The sequence below is a fragment of the Nelumbo lutea genome, chromosome 8 (assembly GCF_056320005.1).
Source record: "Nelumbo lutea isolate HS-2025 chromosome 8, American lotus-T2T, whole genome shotgun sequence".
NCBI classification, from domain to species: Eukaryota; Viridiplantae; Streptophyta; class Magnoliopsida; order Proteales; family Nelumbonaceae; genus Nelumbo; species Nelumbo lutea.
Window position 1 is genome coordinate 15,830,416 of NC_142691.1, and position 20,597 is coordinate 15,851,012.

At 37.3% G+C, this 20,597-nt stretch overlaps 2 protein-coding genes across 2 annotated transcripts; one reads left to right on the forward strand and one right to left on the reverse strand.

Annotated features, from left to right (window-relative positions):
• Nucleotides 1–1,189: 1,189 nt before the first annotated feature.
• On the forward strand, nucleotides 1,190–2,948 carry TMM (Leucine-rich repeat (LRR) family protein). The gene has a single exon (XM_088959293.1). It carries the CDS (start codon nucleotides 1,392–1,394, stop codon nucleotides 2,868–2,870), a length of 1,479 nt encoding a protein of 492 aa, XP_088815419.1. The 5' UTR covers nucleotides 1,190–1,391; the 3' UTR covers nucleotides 2,871–2,948.
• A 3,210-nt stretch (nucleotides 2,949–6,158) lies between these two features.
• LOC148842981 (auxin-responsive protein IAA28-like) lies at nucleotides 6,159–8,640 on the reverse strand. The gene is made up of 4 exons (XM_088956857.1): nucleotides 7,667–8,640; nucleotides 7,319–7,572; nucleotides 7,110–7,218; nucleotides 6,159–6,550 (listed from the first exon to the last, which is right to left on the reverse strand). The coding sequence occupies exons 1-4, from the start codon at nucleotides 7,963–7,965 to the stop codon at nucleotides 6,496–6,498; spliced, it is 717 nt and encodes a 238-aa protein (XP_088812983.1). The 5' UTR covers nucleotides 7,966–8,640; the 3' UTR covers nucleotides 6,159–6,495.
• Nucleotides 8,641–20,597: the final 11,957 nt, after the last annotated feature.

A 20,597-nucleotide genomic window follows, 5' to 3' on the forward strand; every position in this document is an offset into this window, starting at 1 on the left:
ACAGCATTTTTTTTTATATAATGTCGATACTTGTCTTGGCTTTAGTGTATACACACACTCTCTCTTTCATATTTCTTTTCCCACGTGTTATTTTATTTATAAAAGCTACATATTGAGATCAGCCAATTACTCATAAAAAATATTAGGATATTGGGATCAATCAAAATGCCAAATGAACCAGACTATATATGCTACAGTATTCGAACCTAGGAATGGCAATTTCTACCTTACCTGATGAATACCCACCTCATTGGAGTATGCTTTTTTGTTTGAAAAATGGATTTTGGAACAGAGATGGATTCTGGAATTTTACAACCCATGTAGGTGCAGTTATGGGTAGGGTACATTATTAGATTAAACCCACCTTCCATCATTATCATCATCCATTCCTTGTCACAACTAAAATACCCCTAGTGGGCTGCTTATAATAGACCTATGGACAATGTATTATGTGTTGAATTTAATATTTTGAGTTTATGTGAAGGACAATTGATAATTTTTGTGTTTTCTACATGTTTCACTTAAATAATTAAAAGTTTTGGTCTGTTCATATTATTTTGATTTTTTATTTATTATACATAATAGGAAATTAGATGTGGGATTTAAACCTGACCCATCCCACCCTAAAATGTGGAGAGTGTAGAACCAGAGAGTCTCTGGTTTTACATTTTCATGTGCCAAGCAGGTTTTCATTCTGAAAATACAATCTGCTATATGATTTGGAGGTTTGGAGAACAAGAGAGGATCTAAAATTTACAAAACTCTCCCCTAACCGGCCCCATTGCTACCCTTAGCACTCCCGACTCCTTGGGTGAAGAATTTTCACTCCTTGAGTTCACAAAGGTACTGATGGTGATGGCCACGTATCCAGCATTATAATATTAAAACTTGATTTCAGGCGGAGTACGTTTGAATGCTTTAATTTGAAGGATGCTTCTGTCTTAAATTTTAAGGATCCAAGATAAGCTCCGATCAGATCAAGCTTTCTACTCAGACATTTCCCCAAGCTCAATACCCACTGGATTGGCCCAACTAGTCTACCGACAGTGATGACATAAAAATCAAGCTCAGCTCATCAGCAGATAATGAACACAGAACAGAGGGAAATTTTCCCGTGAAATCAATTAATAACAACAAAAATCCAGAGTCCAAACCCATCTATTTATTTCTAGCCCTCTCCCTCCCCGTGATCAACCTTTATGAACTTCCTTAAATGACACATCCATGCACCAACGACCAACCCAACATGGCCCCATCTCTCATTAACTTCTCCTATTCTTTCTTTAACGCCTCAATCGTTCAAATATTTGCTTCAACTCAAGCAACCACACCTCTCCCAATCACTCACACAGTCTCTCCCTCTCTCTCTCTCTCTCTCTCTCAGAGTCGAAATGAGGCTCCTTCCCTCACTACCAGCAGCGGTTGTCCTAACCCTCATGTGGGTTCCTCTTGCAATGCCCTTCACGGTGATAATGTCAGATTCCGGCGTTCCATCGGCCCTCGTCGACGCCCCACAGACAGGCTTCTCCATGAACAAGAACGGATCAGCCCGGACCAATCCCCAGGAGCAGCAAGCGGTTTACGAGATCATGAAAGCCACCGGCAACGGATGGGCGACAGAGATTCCCGACGTGTGCCGTGGCAGGTGGCACGGGATCGAGTGCATGCCGGACAAGGATGAAGTGTTCCATGTAGTGTCGCTCTCTTTCGGAGCACTCTCCGACGACACCGCCTTCCCTACCTGCGACCAGACACAGTCCTTCATCTCACCCTCTATTACCAAGCTCCCATACATCAGAAGTCTCTTCTTCTACCGTTGTTTCAGTTATAATCCCCAGCCCATCCCTTCTTTCCTCGGTCAGCTGGGGCCCACCCTCCAGTCTCTGGTGCTTAGGGACAATGGCCACGTGGGGCCCATTCCGGCTGAGTTGGGTAATCTGACCCGCTTGAGGGTCCTCGATCTCCACCGAAACAATCTCAACGGTTCGATACCGGTTTCACTTGGCCGGATCGCCGGTCTAAGGTCGTTGGATTTGAGTGAGAACAGACTAACCGGCCCAATACCTAGCCTGAGCTTCCCCGTTTTGAATGTGTTGGACCTGAGCCAGAATCACCTCATGGGCCCAATCCCTTCTAGCCTTGGAAATTGTCCTTCGCTCATTAAAATGGACATGAGCCGAAACCGCCTCTCCGGCCCAATAACCATATCCATCGGTGCCCTCAAGAGCCTGATTCTCATGGATCTCAGCTACAATCGCTTGTCGGGTCCCCTCCCAATCTCAATCCGGAGCTTAAATTCCCTCCAAGCTTTGATTCTCAAGGGGAATCCAATGGACTCGACGACCATTCCCGGCGATGGGTTCGAGGGGTTGAAGGGTCTAATGATACTGGTTCTATCCGACATGGGTCTGGAGGGACCCATACCCGACGCGCTAGGCCGGTTGCCGAGCTTAAGGGTTGTTCATCTGGACCGGAACAATCTTAACGGTTCAATCCCTCTGAGCTTCCAAGACATGAAGGATCTCAGCGAGCTGAGACTAAACGATAACCGGTTGACCGGACCGGTACCATTCAGCAGAGAAACAGTATGGAGGATGGGGAGGAAGCTGAGGCTTTACAACAATTCGGGTCTCTGCATTGACCCACGAACCGGTATTGAAGTGGGTTCGGACGTTTCATTCCTTTCGGGCATCAGCCTCTGTGAGATGCCCAAATCAACACCGACAAGAACAACTCAGCATCTTACCTCCATTAGTGGAGACACACACAGACCAGTTTGGAGTTCAAATTCAACATCCTCTGCAACTAAGGAAGCCACTTTTCTTCTTCTGCACATAACGACCTTGCTTTTCTCCCTTTCTTTATTGTGAGATGTTGGCCACATGGATTGTCAGATTTTGTAATGTAAATCTTATAAAAACAAAGACTAAAAGAGATGTTCTTCACCATCCCATCAACTCTTTCTACAGTTGTATTTCCCCCAAGAACTTCATACAAACAAGCTCAAATGCCAAATTAAGAGAAGGCATATCCAAACAGCGGAATTCCAATTAAACAGATATATAATTTTATCCCATTCCCATCAACTAAGAGTGTTAATGGACCGGTTTTGGACTAGACCCTGTCCAGTCTAAAATTAATTTAGACAGATTGAATAGACCAAAAAGACAGTGGATTGGACCAATTCGGTCCAAAATATTTATTAGACTGGACTGGACCTGGTCTGTCCATAATAATTTTATATTGAATTTGGTTGGATTAAGCCAATAACCAGTCTATTAATATAATAAGAATATAGGTGTAAATGGACAGGTTTAGATTGAAACCAATCTAAATTAAAATGAATTTAAACAATTTGAATGGTCAAAACATTAAATTAAACCTGTCCAAAATGATCCAAATATTCATTAGATTGAATAGAACCTGATCCATTTATAATGGACTCACATTGGACTGGATCAGATTGGACCAAATCCAGTCCAATCGACAAATACCTGTCCAATTCCAATTCCACAATCTAAGTAAAGATGTGATCGAATTGCCTTCTGCATATACTAGGTCTAGGTGTGAATGGGCCAAAAGATAAAATTCCCACAATCCCGTCATGACTGATGTGAATAAAGAAGAAAAGTGGGCATCTGCTGCCTGCCTTTGAAGTTTTCGATGCTGAGGACTTGGTGGTCGTAATGCTTTCCATGTGTCGAGGTTTCTTGGAAGTTTCTTTGTTGTCTGAGTTCTCCAATGGCAACAAAGGTTCCTTCTCTCTTTTGGTTGAATCTCTTTTCGAAATTCTCAGAACAGGCCCACCCTAGTGGGAGACGCATTCATATTTTGTAGACCCAGAAAGGCAGAAAGTTTATTTGATGTAGCAAACTCTTTATTATCTGCTTTAATTAGTCACATCTCCCTATAGAAGATCAACATTAGCACAGTTAGTTCTAATTTGATATTTTAGTCCTGTCAGCTTCATTTGAAGCAATGGAATTAATCCACCCAAGAACAAAAAAGGAGAAGTATCAACCAGTAATGACAAAAAGGGAGGAAGAGAAGAAAGGAGCAAAAAAAATTTCAGTCCTTTGCAGCCTCGTCTGGATGAATCAGCAATGATCGAGTTGGTATCGACCATTATGGTACAGGGATGTCATATGAGTATACCAGTCAGTCAGTCCTCGTGATGAATGTTACTCTTGACTCCATGCATGTTAGCTTTGGAAAAGATACAAAGGATGAACTGAAAAGTTGGAATAATGGAGAGAGATGCTTTCTTTACCGTAGAAAGGTTTAAAATGAGTTGGGCTAAAGCCTGAAACTCTGAAGACATGATGGGGTTCTTTTATTTTCTTTTAAGAAAAAAAAAATGAATAAAGAAAAGTTTAAGTGGAATAGGTAAAGTGAACTATCAAGGGCCCGTTTGGGAGAGCTTCTATGTTGAACGAACCATTTTGGAGAAAGTACTTAAGATATAGCTTCATTGGAAAGTCGATTTTTTATTCATGTTATAATTAACCCTATTTTCAGTTTTCTTGTTTCTTTTTTACTAAACCATCACTTATCGGCTTTTTGAATTTCTCACATTGAATGAATCACTTTGGACTATTCATATCATATGGTTGAATCATTGACCCAAAGAAAAACGGCTCAACCTTTGAACCGACCAAAATTGTCAAAGAACCATATCTGAATGGCCAATTGAAATAAACTGGCCCGAATAGGTACCATATAAAGGGTGAGGGACAAAATTCTTACATGGGATTATGGGAAAGTAGATTTATTCAACCAAGAAGGCAGAATTCAAATTGCCAAAGCATAATTGATATGGATTTAGTATCATGTGTGTGTATATATGTAGTGGCCGACATGCCACTAAATGTTGGAATTGGAGGAGCCCTTTTTACCAATTAATTTATTTCTTTACACTGATCTCATATGTCAAAACAGGTATTCAGTTAATGCAAGAGAAAAGATCAAGGGGTCAAGTAGTTATTTAACAAAAAACAAAATACATTGATTACTTATTTCTTAACAAAAGAGTAATTAACTAAAACCTATCAGCACTTAATTACTTTTGAATACCTCCAAGGAACCCCTGCCAGATATATATTCCATTAACTGATAAGGAAAAAAAAAATACAAAGTTACTATTCTACCCAGCAGACACTATACGAGTCGGACATGGTTATTTTAATATATTCAAAATATCCTAAATAATAATTGTTATACAAATGAACAAAATACAATGGACCTATATATGTTTGTTAAGCATCAGAACATACCAATGCTAGGTGTTGGTGCGTTAAATGGACAGTCATGCGCGTTCAAAGGGGTGGAAGCAGGATTTTTTCTTGGGGGCCAAAAGTTAATAGATATGAATGGGACAAAAAAGTGGCATAAATGGAAATTATGATAATTTTTAAGGTACTATTAAGTGTGCATGTAATTTGTATGTGGTAATTTTTTTTTATAATGATGATAGTAAATAATATGTGTTCTAAAATTTTTTATATTATTCTTATAATTTTATTTCTATAAAAAATATTGTTGTTTGACATACTTATTTTTGTTTATTATAATAAATATATAATATTAGAGATATGTCCAAATATTTTTTATAATTTTTTTAATCTTTTTTAATGAAAGTTAATACCTTAAATATAAATACCTATTCAAAGTAATTTGAATGAGAAGGAAAATAGTTATTCAAATTATATTTTTGTTCTTACAATTAGGGAGCAACCAAATTCAAAGAGAGAGAGAGAGAGAGATAGCTCCTCTCCACCACCCACGCATGCAAATGAATGTACATCATTGCTTCCTTATTTTTATGAGATGGTTAGCATATGTTAAGGGTATTTTTGTCACATTAAAAACAGATGAAATGACATCAAGTGAGTAAGAGTCATTTTTGTCAATTGAAATTTTCTATTTATGAGACAATAAAAAACCATAACATAAAGGAAGTTATAATCTACACAAAACTTGATGTCAGGAGAAGCTTTAGACATTATGACAATAAAGTTAGGGGAGGTTTCAAATAATTTCTCAAAAAGAATTTTCATAGAGCTAAAATTGATAAATATATATATATATATATATATATATATATATTAAAACCTAAAGAAAAAAAAAATAGAGTATCAGCATTTAGTGGGCCAGGTTCCTTCTAGAAAAGCCTCCATGAGTTTGAAAAAACTCGCTTCATTAAAAAAGCATGGATAAATCATAATTGTTAGTCATAAAGTATGACAACCAATACAAAGCAATGCAAAGAAACCAAAAAGATAATAAAAAAGAAAAAGTTGTACACCAAAACCCTCCATCATTCTCTTTTTGACGAACATGTCCTACAAACTTTTGGGGAATTATTTCTCTCTCTGCTCAGACTGCTCTTACTTATGTAATAAGTAATTTGTACATCATCTCCATTCATGCTCAACCATATATGTGCTCTTCTCTCAACAACTAAACCGAGTCAATGCTTGATGACATACGACCCGATTAACCTCCGCTCCTTTTTATCAGCTTCATACGCTGCACCGACCCGATGAATGTTCTGCCACATCATCATTTCCAACTTGTTAGTGCACACGATGTAAAAGGGCAAAGAAAAACAATGCATTATGCAACCCTACAAGTGCTGTTAATGGATCGGATCGTTCGTGCAAAGCAACCCGATCCATCATTTCATGGTCCCACCTATGATACCGACCTGATCCACTCATCATTTCTTTAGGACCATCCAGAAGAATTGGTTGCTTGGATCGTTATGATCAAGCAATCAAGTCAACTTTAGAAATCAGTGCTTCCACTTCTACTGACTGTCTTGCAGAGTGGCCGGTTCAAACACAGATCGATTAGGGAATCTCTTTTGACCCGACCCGGGAAACCATCTAATTTAACAATTATCGGGTCTCAAGTCTCATAAACTGGTAAACATAGCTACTGCTTACTGGGGTTTCCAAACCCCGATTAAGAAAAAGTCGACCCGGACCCATTCCAACAGTCTGAATTCTGTCACAAAGGCATCTTAGGGGGGACTAGTCATTAAATTTCGCAACCAAAGGTGTACCAAATCAGTACTACAAATTTCTTTTTGAAATGGAAATACGTACTCCCATGGCGCATCTCCCACAAGCAGCCAGTCTCCTTCTCTGTCTTGATAAACCAGTGTGTAACTAGTAGGCTCTGGGCCACTTTTCGCTCCCTGCACACTGCTCTGGTCTGTGTAAACACAAACCCCAAAGTGAATCAAACACCCATTAGACCTTGCTCGCAGAGAAAAGAAGAGAACGTTTACAGAATAACAGATATCCCTACTTACATTTCCCGAACATGCTGATTATTGCACTGGTAAGGGTCTGATAAGAGCTGTAGAGACTGAGATCAATTTTCCTTCCTATAGCCAAACCTTCCATCTTCACCTTGACGTGCTTGGAATTGGGTCCACGGAAAGCGTTCTCGTCTCTATGAATCCGTTCGTCGGCGACTCCTCCACCTTGATGATGATGGTGAAGCTTCTTCCTCCAGGAGTTGATGGGTGGCCACCCCACAATAGAATTTGCCTCCTCTTCAACCCTGTTGATCACCAATCACCATTAACTATTCCTTTTCATCGCCCCATAACGTAAACCAAGGCAACAAGATTAGGAGTATGTATAAGAAGGCTTACTTGTTGTCCAAGAAGCAAGAAGAGCCTCTATCCTGGCCTTTATAATCGTCGTCGTCGTTTGGCTTGTCGTTCCACGACAGCAGAGGCAGTGTTCGAATTTCTGGGTTAGACTTGTCAAAGGTGTCATCGAAGCTACGTTTGTTATTCTGGTTGATTCCGGAACGACCACCGTGGCTCCATATTTCAGTACCCACAAGCTGGTTTGGTCCGTAACCGCCGTAAGAGTATTTCTTTAAGTCGAAGTCGGCGGTGGGATGGTTTGGGAGAGCGAGACCCAGCTGAAGCTCCATATCGACCATTCCACAAATAGAACAAGAGCAACAAACAAGGATTACAGAAATAGATAAAATAACAAGAAGAGAACAAAGAGGAGAGATTGGTTTAAGAAATTGGAGTCCTGGATCCTAGTCTGGGATTTTTATAAGGAGAGAGAGAGAGAGAGAGAGAGAGAAGTTTGGTAAGGAGGAGGGAGGGAAACGGGACATACCGACAAGAGGGTTAAGAGAGGCGGGACTGTGCGGTCCTGCACAGTGCGTATCCCTCGCTACCTGTCCGTATCACTGCTCGACTTTTTGCCGACCCCGCTGCGATGCTGTCTCCGTGCTCATCGCTTTCGGAGCCGACAACGTCCTTTTCTAGTTTTTAGTTCCAGCACTTAAAAAACTCACTTAGACTTTTTCTTTGGCAGTCTCTCTGGTCATACCACCCACCTAGACCAGAGGTCCAGAAGCAGGAGGAGAGCTCCATGTATTTTCACTTTTAAAAACCATGGTATTTTGTACAAGGCTTTTAACGGACCATCCGTTTTGAAGTTTGGGTCAACCATCAGTGTTTCAGCTTAGCTTAGTGGGGCCCGCGGTAGGGTCCTCTGAGTCAGAGCCCAGAGGTGGACGACTGTGGACACTGGCTGTGGCACCCAAGAATAGGATTTCTTTTGCTTCCATTTGATTAGAACTTAGAATCGAAGCGTGGCGTGGGGTTTGTTAAAATTGAAGTTTCATTTCTAAAACGTAGAAAAGTTTCCTGTTTTTTATTTTCTAGATACTATATCCAAATACCAAATTTGCTTTTCTAATTTTTAGAGCCCATGTAATCATAGTTTTGAAAACCCGATCGGATCGGACCGGACAGTAGGACCAGTTGACCTGAGTCAGGCAGCGGTTGAATTGTCAATTCAGAGAATAATTTTTGGCTTTTTTTTGTTTTAATTATTATTTTTTAATTTTTATTTCTTTTTAATTAGAATAATCCATCCCTTCGAATCAAACAGAGGCTATTTAACTTGAAAACTGGTGGGCAAAACAATTCTATGTTCAATCCGATTTTGAAAACTTTTGCATGTAATAATATTAAAATGTAAAGGTATTTCGATCATTATAAATTAATGCCAACTCTCATCAAATTAAACATATTTATCACTTTTTTTATTAAAAGTTAATGGAAAGGGGATACAAACTTTGAAAAGCAAAACATTTGGAATATCAGCCCCGTTTAAACATTATCAAACACTACTCTGGCTGATTCATCGTGATGAGCTCCACTACCAACACCATTAGCCTTGATTAACGGTGACTAATTATAGCACTTAACTATTAACGTTGAAAGGTTGTCGTACCCGATTTTTACCATTAATTTCTTTATAATGGTACAAACAGCAATCAATAACTCAAATTATAATGTTCAATTTCCCATTTGCTTATTAATTCTTTTTTTTGTTGACACGTGTGAAACGAAAACAAAAATCATTAATAATAATAATAATAATAATAATAATAATATAGGAAATATAAAATAAAAGTATTACTAAAATATAATAAAATTTTTACTAGCATAACAAAAATAAAAAAAAAGTACTTAAAATTTTTTATCATTTTTAATTATTTTCTTAATATTTTAGTATAAAATTTTTATTCATATACTATTTATTATTATAATAGTTAATTATTATTATTTCAGTAATGACAAAATTAATTAGTAAATCAATTAATATTAATTTTATATTTTATTAATATTAGAATATTGATTATCATATTGAAATATTTTATTAATTACATTAATAAAATATGGTCAATCATTGTGAAATGGATGAATGAGAGTTATTGAAAGGTGTCTTACATTAAAGAGATGAGTCACAAAGCATTAAAGCTGTATTTGATGAATTGATGAGAATGGTCAATTTCATGTGAATCTTATGTGAACATATGATATTTGCTATTTTACTACTAATAGCTCTCAACCTTTGAGTGAGGGAGAGAAATAAATAATCAATAAGAGATAAAAAGAGGGGATTCGGGTGTGAAGAGAGGGGATGGTGATTGGTGGATGGTGGTGGCTGGTGGGAGACAAGACCCAAGGAGTGTGCAAATATAACCAAACAGCGTTCACGTTTGGTAATTGCCTTGTTTGGGATTATTTGGTTGTAAGCAGTATGCCGCGTGTAGTAGTTGCTGAGTCCTCACTTTTCATTAGTATCAAAATAATGACTTGGGTTGTTTCTTTAAGGTCTTGGGAATTTATTTATTCGGTTAAATGCATTTATGTAGGTAAGTGTTTTGTGGATAATATTTATTTGGGTAAATGCATTTATCTATGTTCTTTTATTTTTTAAATTAATAAAATAATAACTGTTTGGCCATAAAAAATCATTATTAAAAGGAGAAATTTTGTCCTATCCAAGTATTAGCAACTTTCTCTTCATGTGAAAAAATAAGTGATACCTAGGGAAAATAAATTTTCCATAAACCTTACATAAATCTGAAAAAATAACATTGGTATTTTGAGAGGGGAAATAAATTTCCCATTGACCAATTTCCCCCCTCCCAAAATCAGAAAAACAAACAAGCCCTAAATGAATCACTTAACCGGTTGGCACTTTGTGAGAGGGCCAAGAATTAATGTAATGGAATTGTAGGAATTTTTAAGTCATATGGAGCCATAGCTCCCTTTGCCACCCCCTGCCTCCACCCATGCGATAGAAACAAAAAGTTGAGGGGAGTTTTCTTGGCTCAGTTTGAAAAGAGTGCAAATGCAAATGCAAATATGTACAGTGCAAATGCATACAAAATAATATAAAATATAAGGTTTTGCACTCTATATATTTGCATTTATACTCCTTCCAAATACCCATGCTGTTATACAACATAAATGCTTTTCTCTTTATTTGTGTTTAAAATCACCACATAAGAAAACAAAATTGAAACATATATATTTTTTTAACTTCCATAATTAAAATAATAAAGTCAGTAGTATATGCATAAAAAAATACAACCCAAAATACAATTTTGAACTATGACTTTTCTTGAGAAGCAAAAACAAGTTGGATTTATTTCCAAAAAAAAAAATCACGTTTTTGAAACCATCAAAACAATGGTTTCTAAAATAAAGCAAATTTTGGAGCATAGATATGATATGATTTATAAAACTTTATATCAATCAGTTAAATGAAAGTATGTTCTTTTAAATCTAAACTTCAATAACCAGCTCTTGGCTTCAGCTTTTGAAACAAAAAACACATGCAACCAAGAACATATATTTTATGTTTGGGTAATTGGTCAATAACCAGCTCTTGGCTTCAATAACCAGCTCTTGACATAGTTGCAAGTAGACCCCCTATGTGAGAATCATCTAACAAGAGGCATAAAAATGTTTAAAACACCCATGTAATTACTTTTGACCAAAATATTTATTTTCCTAATTTCCTTTTCATATTAATCACTACCTTAAATCTTTTCAATCTTATTTATTTATTTTTTAATTGATTTATTTTCCAGATTTGCTCATTATATCAATTGCTTAAAGATAAAAATGCAACTTTAAACTTTTTTTTTTTGTTATTATTCATAAAATCTGTAGTGTTTTTTTCTATAGAAATCAGCTTCAATGGTAATTACATAGATATTTTGGACAATTTTACATATCTTATTAGAGGATCTTAACCGAGGTAATCAAATTGCAACTGTGTGAAAAAGTTCAAAAAAAGTAATTATAATTACTAAACTTCAATGAAAGTTTCAGCAATTTACCCTTTATATTTTATCAGATGATTTTGATTTCAGCAATCACAACAAGAAAAGCAACCCTGGAGGCTAGAAAACCCTGTTCATCCGTTAATACTCGGAATTCCGGATTCAAATTAAACTTCAACTGCTGGATTCATTTCGGACGTGGACTTGGATCCGATAATCAATGCGTAATCGTATCAATGACCCGAATTCAATTCAAATTTAGACAAACCAAACGCGTACGTACAGATTGAATGACGCCTCTTGAGGTACTACGATTCAACACGGGATTCCAACTAAAAGCCATTCCGGGTCGTGGTCACTCAGTACGACTGGTCCCGCCCCGTTGGCCCTATCAATTCCCACTTGATCGAACCCGTCAATGGTGGGTGGATACCCACTCACCCCTACTTTTAGTTGCAGTGAGCCACTGAGCCAGGAGAAGGACCACCCCGGTGTAGAATATATAGATTGCCTCGCCGTCTCTTTCAACGGCCACTCACATCATTCACAAATACTTTCGGTCTCAGTAGAAGTTACCTCCATGATTTAACACTCCCAACCCAAATTCCATCTCCATATGTGTACATAGTTTATTTTCAAAAATATGTTAATTTTTTTAAAATAATATTAATAAAGGGCAAAAATATTGTTTATCATCTTCTTCTAGCCATTTGTTTATCATTGCCACCGTCTGCCGTCGCCCACCGCTGGTCGGAGATAGAGATGGCGGTGGCGGCGTTGATGGTCATTTCTCTGCCCAACGGCGCCACCTTCGCCTATCTCCACCTCTACCTTTGGCAAAGTTGCCAGAAGTGGGTGGAGGCAGGTGGTAGAGGCGAAGATAGATGATGGCGCTAGTGAATAAATGGCAAAAAGAAGATGATGAACAGTATTTTTGCCCTTTATTAATATTATTTTTAAAAAAGTTAATCTATTTTTAAATTTTTCTTTTAATATTATTTTTATTAATATTAATCCCCCAAAATTACCCTTATATGCTATTATCCCAAAGAATTATCAACATTCAACAGTTTCAACATCAAAGCTTAGGGACCTCCACCCACCCACATTTGTCTAGACGGAGTGGTTCCTGTCTCATTAGTGATGTATGGGAATGGACCAGTTCCAGGGTCTTATGTGCACTAGTTGGGGCATAGAGATAGGTTCCCTGGTCAAAAAAGCTATTTATGCTCTCATCACTAAAGGGGTACCTGACCCAAGAATCGTTGGCAAGCCCCATTAAAGAAGGGCCAGTTCGGTGGTGGTTGTGACTAATAATCTCTGTCGGATTAGGGTTCCCCATTTTCATTGAAGATTAAGCAACTAATGAGATTGAAATTGAGACTGAGAAACCCACGCTGCCGTTCCCAGGACACTAACCTAACATCCCACACTCCCCTATTCAATCGAATAAGACTCCTCTAAGGCCTAAGCCATGCCTATGCTCAATGTTTGGAGGCATGCGTGTGTACTGTGTTCGCGTGAATGGTACGTGGGCGAGAGGCGAGGGGGCCGGCCTTGTGCCGTGGCATCTCTCTGTAGGCTGCCTTTTTTCATTCCAGAGGAGGAAGCATCCATCAAACACCTGATCCTGGTGGAGAATCTGTCGACTGGTTAATGATTCGTACCCAGCACCAAGGTGTGGCCGTGTGCCGTGTCGTGTGGGAAACCCTTATTCATACTTCCAACCTGTCAGCCATCTCAATAAAAGAATTCCGATTCAGTTCTCACAAAACCGTGATTATACCGTTCTCACAGTCACTTGCAATTGTGTATTAAGAATATTTAGTACTTGTATGTTTTTATTCAGTAGAGATATTCTTAATATACAGCCGCAAATAGTTATAAGGATGGTGTAATCGCGGTTTTGTGAGAATTGAATCTCTTCTCCTCAATGAAATGGTACACGGATGGATGCTAGCATAACGGAAGGGTCTTATGGTGCCCACACCACTAATAAATTATGAGCTAGCTCTGATCTGTTATCCACACGCCTACCCACAAGACATTACAGCTTTACATGGGAAACATTACAGCTTTAGCAGAAGATGTTCTTGATGTGCAACTGTAGTATCCTGTGGGTAGAGTGTGATAGCAGATCCAGATTGGAATATTATACGCTGTTCGCTTAGGCATTAGACTTGGTAAGTCTCTAAAAACAAGGTTGCTGTGCAAGTGTTGAATATGTTGAAGATAAGGGATCAATTTCCTTCAGAAGTCAGATGGTTAGAGAGAACCGACTGGGGGTAGCTCAGTTAGTATATATGCTGGCAGATTTGTCCTAGCCAAGATGTGGATTCCAATCCTGCTATTATCGTGCGACTTTGGAAAGAAAGTTATGCATATAGATACAAAATAGTGTGATGCTGAGATTTTCAAAAAAAAATAATAATAATAAATAAATAAATAATGGCCTCTATAGAGGACTTAGGAAAATACCATCTTTAGAATATTATTTGTCTCCACTCAATATATTTAATACAATTCAATAATAATTGAATTTGTGTCACTTTTATTATCATTTATAGATACACTGTTACAGGTATAGAGTAGAACAAACTTTGGAAATATAAAATATAGAGATAAGATCTTAGCTTTATCATCAACTTCATTGGGTTGGTTCTGCTTTACATGGGATTAACTGCATGGGTTACATGGAACATGATCTAACACCCCTCTCAATTGGTGGGTGTACATGGGGCGACTCGCATGCAGCTTGCAACGTAAACGAGAGATTAGGATGCCAAGTGGTTTGGTGAAGACGTCAACCACCACACTTGATCATGACACACAGGATTTCCTAGTCATTCTCTACCCACCCTGAATTGGAATCATACATATAGAAAATTTAGTAGGAAATCTGGGCTCTGATCATGAGTGGAGATATACTTGATATGAACAACACCCTTTTGTTCATGTGCAAAATGATAATCAATTTCGATGTATTTTGTACGTTCATGGAGCGAGACATATGGCCCTAATGTTATCATTCCAGAACATTGGAATAAGACTCTTGTACTCGACCTTAGTACTGAATTGGGACACTGTTGCATATTTTTAGGATGACTAAGAGATTAAGCCGGAGCACATGAAAACACAATATCAACGACCAAGAAACCCAGCCCAATTAGAGTCAGAAAAGATATCCTGGTGTTATTAAGTGATACAAAGACCAAAAGAAATAGAATGTTTTAAGATTTATTTGAGAACATTAAAATATAAAACAAAACCAACCAGCTCCTACCACGTTGGAGGACATGTGTCATATTACCTCCTGATTTTTAGATCTAAACTTTAATCCCTAAATTTTTAAAATTTAATCTTAAATCTTAAACCCTAAAGCCTAAAATTTAAAATCTAAACTCTAAATCCTTAAACCCTAAACCCTTTATCTTAAAATTTAAAATCTAAACTCTAAATCCTAAAACCCTAAAAGTAATGTGCAAAATGATTATGACATGGTAGCCATAGGGCGCTTAACAAGGGCCCAAGTATTTTCAAAACATCATGTTGTAGAATACCCCTTTAGATTCAGATAGGATAGGACGCTTAACAAGGGCCAATTCTCAATGGTAGGCACTTTGCATGAATTAACAGGTTTTATTAACAAGAAAAGCTGGACCTCGCTTTCTAATCAAACCGCATTGGAGCGCACCTACTGTGCCTCTATGTAAGTGAAGATCTAGAAAATGGATCTCCAACATCTTTCGACAAAGTTAGACCAGATGGCATAGGAGATTGAATCGGTTTGGCACCATCCATAGAGGTCTTCTTCACTAAGTCATTAATGTATTTATATGCATTTAAGAAAAAGACTAGATAAGGTTCTAATTGCCTTTATTTAATAAAAAATGAAGTAGGCCTAAGTCTTTGAGTGCAAAAGTAGAGCCAAATAAATTAAAAAAAATGTGTAGCTTAGGAATAAGACCCAATAATTATGATGTCGTCCAGATATAGGAGTTCTAGCAATGGAACACCATTTTTGTGGTAAATAAATATAGAAGAATAAGAGGCACTGAACCCACATCGGAAAAAAGCAAAGCATTCAACTTGACAAACCAAGACTATGGGGCTTGTTTAAATCATATATAAATATAATTGCAGTGTTTTATTAATATATCGCGAAGGTTGAGATATTTAGCCTTCTTCCGAGAATTGCATTTTTAATGTTATTTTTAAAAGAGGTCATTTGTTGAAAATTGTGAGACTTAACAGTCAAAATACTTCCCGCCAGTTATACCCTTTGTCTACTAAACAATCTTTATAATATTGAGTGGTGCCGTCAGTTTTCATTTAGGTTATGTTTGATTTGAAAGAAAAAATAGGGAAAGGGAGGAAAAGTGGACTTGAGTTTGGCCCATTTATAGGAGCGCTAGCAACATTAGCCGTTGGATTTGGGCTATGTGTAGCTAATGTAGCTAGTGGTGTAAATAGTACAAGTGGTAGGAAGCAAAAGACGTATTAAAAGTAGACTTAAATTAAACTAAATAGGATGCATGATTCATCAAAGATGACATGAACAGAAGTATATAGATCTTGACGTCGGTAGCCCTAGTCATTGGCATTACACCCCAAAAAAACACAAGCTGTGGAATGAAACTCCGAGTCTCCAACTTACGAGTTGTTCGAAGGAAAGCAACGACACCCAAAAATTTTAAGAAAACAGTAGTCTGATTGTCAATGAAAAGCTTTACAAAAATTTTGTAGGCCTATGATTTATAAGATATACCGTCCAGTGGAGAAAACATCAGACCAATAACATTTGGGTAGAGATTATAACAAGCTAAAAGAGCAATGCCGGTCTCCACTACATAACAGGATAGGCGATGAAAATGAAGATTGAAGAATGTTTCTTTAGTAAGACAATTGAGACCCCCATTTGATTTGCGGGAACAGGGGTATGGAATCGGTTATTTCAATTTCAACTGTTTGGTTGGGTGAAATCGGAATTTTATTCTTATTTTTAGTGGAATGTCATTCTCCCATTTAAGGGAATAGTCATTCTCTCCCTTTCAATTTCTGTTCCCATTCCTATCTGAACCAAACAGACTATGGGAATAGACCATTCCGATTTCGATTACAACTGTGAACTAAACGGATCCTAAGATTTAAGAGATTGGTATTTATCCTCTCCATCAGACTAAACGGTTTCAATGTGGGCATGCGTAAGATTCCTAATTTGCTTTATGTAGGACCCATTAAATTAAAAATGCTGATTAGCTAAGATGGTTACTCAGCGCCCCTCCAAATATTGAGGTGCGGGATCAATTACTTCTAGGGATGCAAATGGATTGGATTGGATTCGAATCAGGGTATATCCGAATCTCATCCAACACTGTTCATGTTGGATCCGATCTGATTGGATCTGATAGGCCTCGATTTGAATTCGAATCTTATTGGTAACTTGGATCTTAGGATTTGATCTGATCCGACTTGTTTTTTTAATTAATAAATTATTAAAAGAAAATTAAATATACCAATTTAAATAAAGAACAAAAAAATAATTATTTTCATCATATGTATTCATATTTTTATAAAAAAATAAATAATATAACAAGTTTATGAAAATACAATATACATAATATATTTATAAATAAATAAATAACATATAGATCCGATCCATGTTGTCAATATTATAAACAGTTTAACTAGATTGAAAAAATAAATGAAGCGACATCTGTTAAATCCCAAACCATGTTCTCCCAAAACATCTTCCTATGACAAGTTACAGGGTTTCAAAATTTTAAATTTAAAAAGGAGGCAAAGAAAAAGGACCTCAGCCAAGAAGGCAAAAAAAGACCAAAGGGAGGAGAAGAGAAGACAGAAGAGCCCTTTTTATCTTCCCTGACCCACCAAGTAACCAGACTCTATACCTTTGTTGAATGAATCTCTTCACTCAAAAAACGACTAATCTGGCTAATCGTTGTCAATGTGTATATATGAGTCAAAGACAGCAAATAAATGAGCAACCGGTGCGCGTGACACCTATTCAAGCTGTGATGACGGTCTTTGAGAGAGAACAAAATTTCACTGATTAAGTTGGTTTCATCACTTAGCTGTTAATTTCTTCCATTGTCGTTGGCTTGTTGCTTTCACTCTCGTCTCGCCATCAGAGACATGTATTCCTGTCGGTTTTGATTTATTGAAGGAAAAAAGTAAGTTGAGACTCAGATTCACAAATGACAAAGAAGAAGAAGAAGATCAAGTGGCTTGAATAGGAAATTGAATGGCTGCATTGGTGAGTCTGAATCTCTTGCCCACACAAATTTTGTTCATGTCTATCCTATAATATCGCAGTTATACATGAAGAATATCTCATCCTCTTACATAATATTATGCCCAAGGAAATATTCTCAATTCACGGGAGACAATGTGTTGTGAATAGACATGGGCAGAATTCTCATGGCAGGATATTCAGAGTCGCATTTGGAAGCAGTTAGAATGAGTAAAATAAATAATTTTTTAAAAATATTATTTTAACAGGAAAATAGATAATTTATCATTTTTTTTGCTGAACTCGGAAAGTAAGGCAGAACGGTTGAAAGAAATATTGGGTGGTGCAAGATATTTGTGGAAAATTAGAAGGAATTTCATTTTTCTACAATTGATAACATGTTTTGGGGAAAATGTTTATTTTCCACAACCATCTTGAGTGCAATTAAACACCATAAAATAACAATTTTCAGAATTTTTTTTTTTCATTTTTAATGCAACTATAACCTCATTACAATAAAAAAAAATACTTTAGAAAATAAAATTCATGATACAAGACCCAATAACCTAGTGAATGGCTCGAAGAGATTAGTGGTTCAACCATCCCTCATCGACCCGTTGGCCAATACTAGACTTCTAATCCAACAGGACAGGTCCATGATGGATTGAAAACATTGGTTGGACTAGATCCCAAAATCCTAATCTCATGGATAAATAACAGACTCTTTACTCTTCCACGGGCCAGCCTGCGACAGTAATATTGTTCAATTCTTCCCCTCAAATCCAAGAAAGAAAAAGGATTTTTGGACCATAATCCATTGCATCCTCCTCTTAATCTATTACTAACCCTCCCTATAAACCACATTCATAGTGGGCCGAATTGCCAACATAAAAAGCAGAATTGATCAAGTAGGCCAAACTGTAGGGGCCCATTTCATAAATGGTCAAGATCTCTGAAGGAGGGGATGGCCCAGTAAGGATATCTAGAGGTAGAATCTGCTGAACATGAGACCTAAAAATCTCCGGTTTGGGTGGAGTGATCCCTGCCATTTGAACATTTCAATGGCAGCATCATTTAGAAGTCAGAAATTTAGAACGGGAGGGACATGTGGAGTGGACTTGGGCTGAGGAAGCCCACTTGGATTTCAATGAACCCGACAGACGGAATTCCAATTTCCAAGTCATTGGGTTTGAATTTTATAAATGTCACTTTGCGGCCCACAACTTTCTTCTCCCAATAATAGCCTGTGGCCGCCTCCTCTGACTGTCTGACACTCTCATCGGTGACAATTCGAGACCCTCTTTTTTTTTTCTTTATTCTCTTTTTTTTTTTTTTGTTTTTTTTTTCTTTATTCTGTTTCATAGTGATCGTGGTTCAAATCTTGGAAACATCTTTTCTGTAAGGCTGCGTACAATGTGAATTCATTATAAATGGATTAGCTTCAAATCAATCCAATAAATATTTTGGACCGGTCCAATTCAGTGCTTAAACCATTCAATTTGTTCAAATTTGTTTTGAATTAGATTGGTTTCAATTCAAATTTGATCTATTAATACATATTTTTATCTTATATCAATGGATTAGATATTGGCTTAATCCAACTCAATCTGATATAACTATATTATAAACGGACCAAGTCCAATCCAATCTAGTAAATATTTTGGACCGGATTAGTCTAATCCAATATGTTTTGTTGATCCATCCTGTCTGTCCAAATTGATTTTAGACTGGAGAGGGTCTTACGTAATACTGTCCCTCCCCAGACCCCACATTGACATGATGAACCTTATACATTGGACTGCCTTTTTTTCTATTTAAATCAACAATTTGAAATTTATTTTTTTTAATCCCCCTTTATGTTGAGAATTTGGCAAATTTTCAATGGGCTGAACCGGAGGGCCTGGGCCCGGGCTCAATGGTGTGTAAATTATTCAAACCAGGTATCCTATCCAACTTACACCACTGAATTTTCCACTTATACCCTTAACACTGACTAGACAAACAGAGTACAAGATTGTTTATTTTCAGGATAAATGTTTGAATTAGTTTATATTTTCTACAGGATAACTTGAAAACTAGCATCAATTTATTTTGTAGATATATCAACCTACTCTCTGTCCCACTGGGAAATTCTAAACTCAAAATCCCCTAAACAGTTTATTTGCAGAGTGAAAGCGTGAGTACAGAGCTAAAATTATTGAGATCACATTGACACTCCCACAGAGCGTGCCCAACAGCACATCCAAACCGTTCATTGGTATATGGGAGACGTTTTAAATGCACGCTCTGGGGCGCAGATGTGAATTCAAAATTATTGACCTGACTAACTTTTTTACCCGGTGACAACCTGAGTAATAACTTAAATTATTAGCCTAACCCTTACCCAAGTACTAAAACTGAAAACTTAGGATTGAGGTCCTTAGGTTGAACCGTTGAAGATTTGGATTGGATTAGGGTTAGGATTGAGGTCTCAATCCAATTGCACCCCTAAGCTCAACCACCTACCAGTACATTATAAAGGGAAGGCACCTTCACCTTGAACCTTGATCCTGGTATTGGCTTAATTGTTTGATTGGCCCTAAACATAACCCCAAGAAAAGTGTATGAAATGCTAAGTCCAACTCAAGCCCAAGCCCAACCTTAAATGGGTTGTCGCACCTTATTCTGGCTTGACTCATATGCACCAGATCAAATAGACTACTTCCAGGAAAAC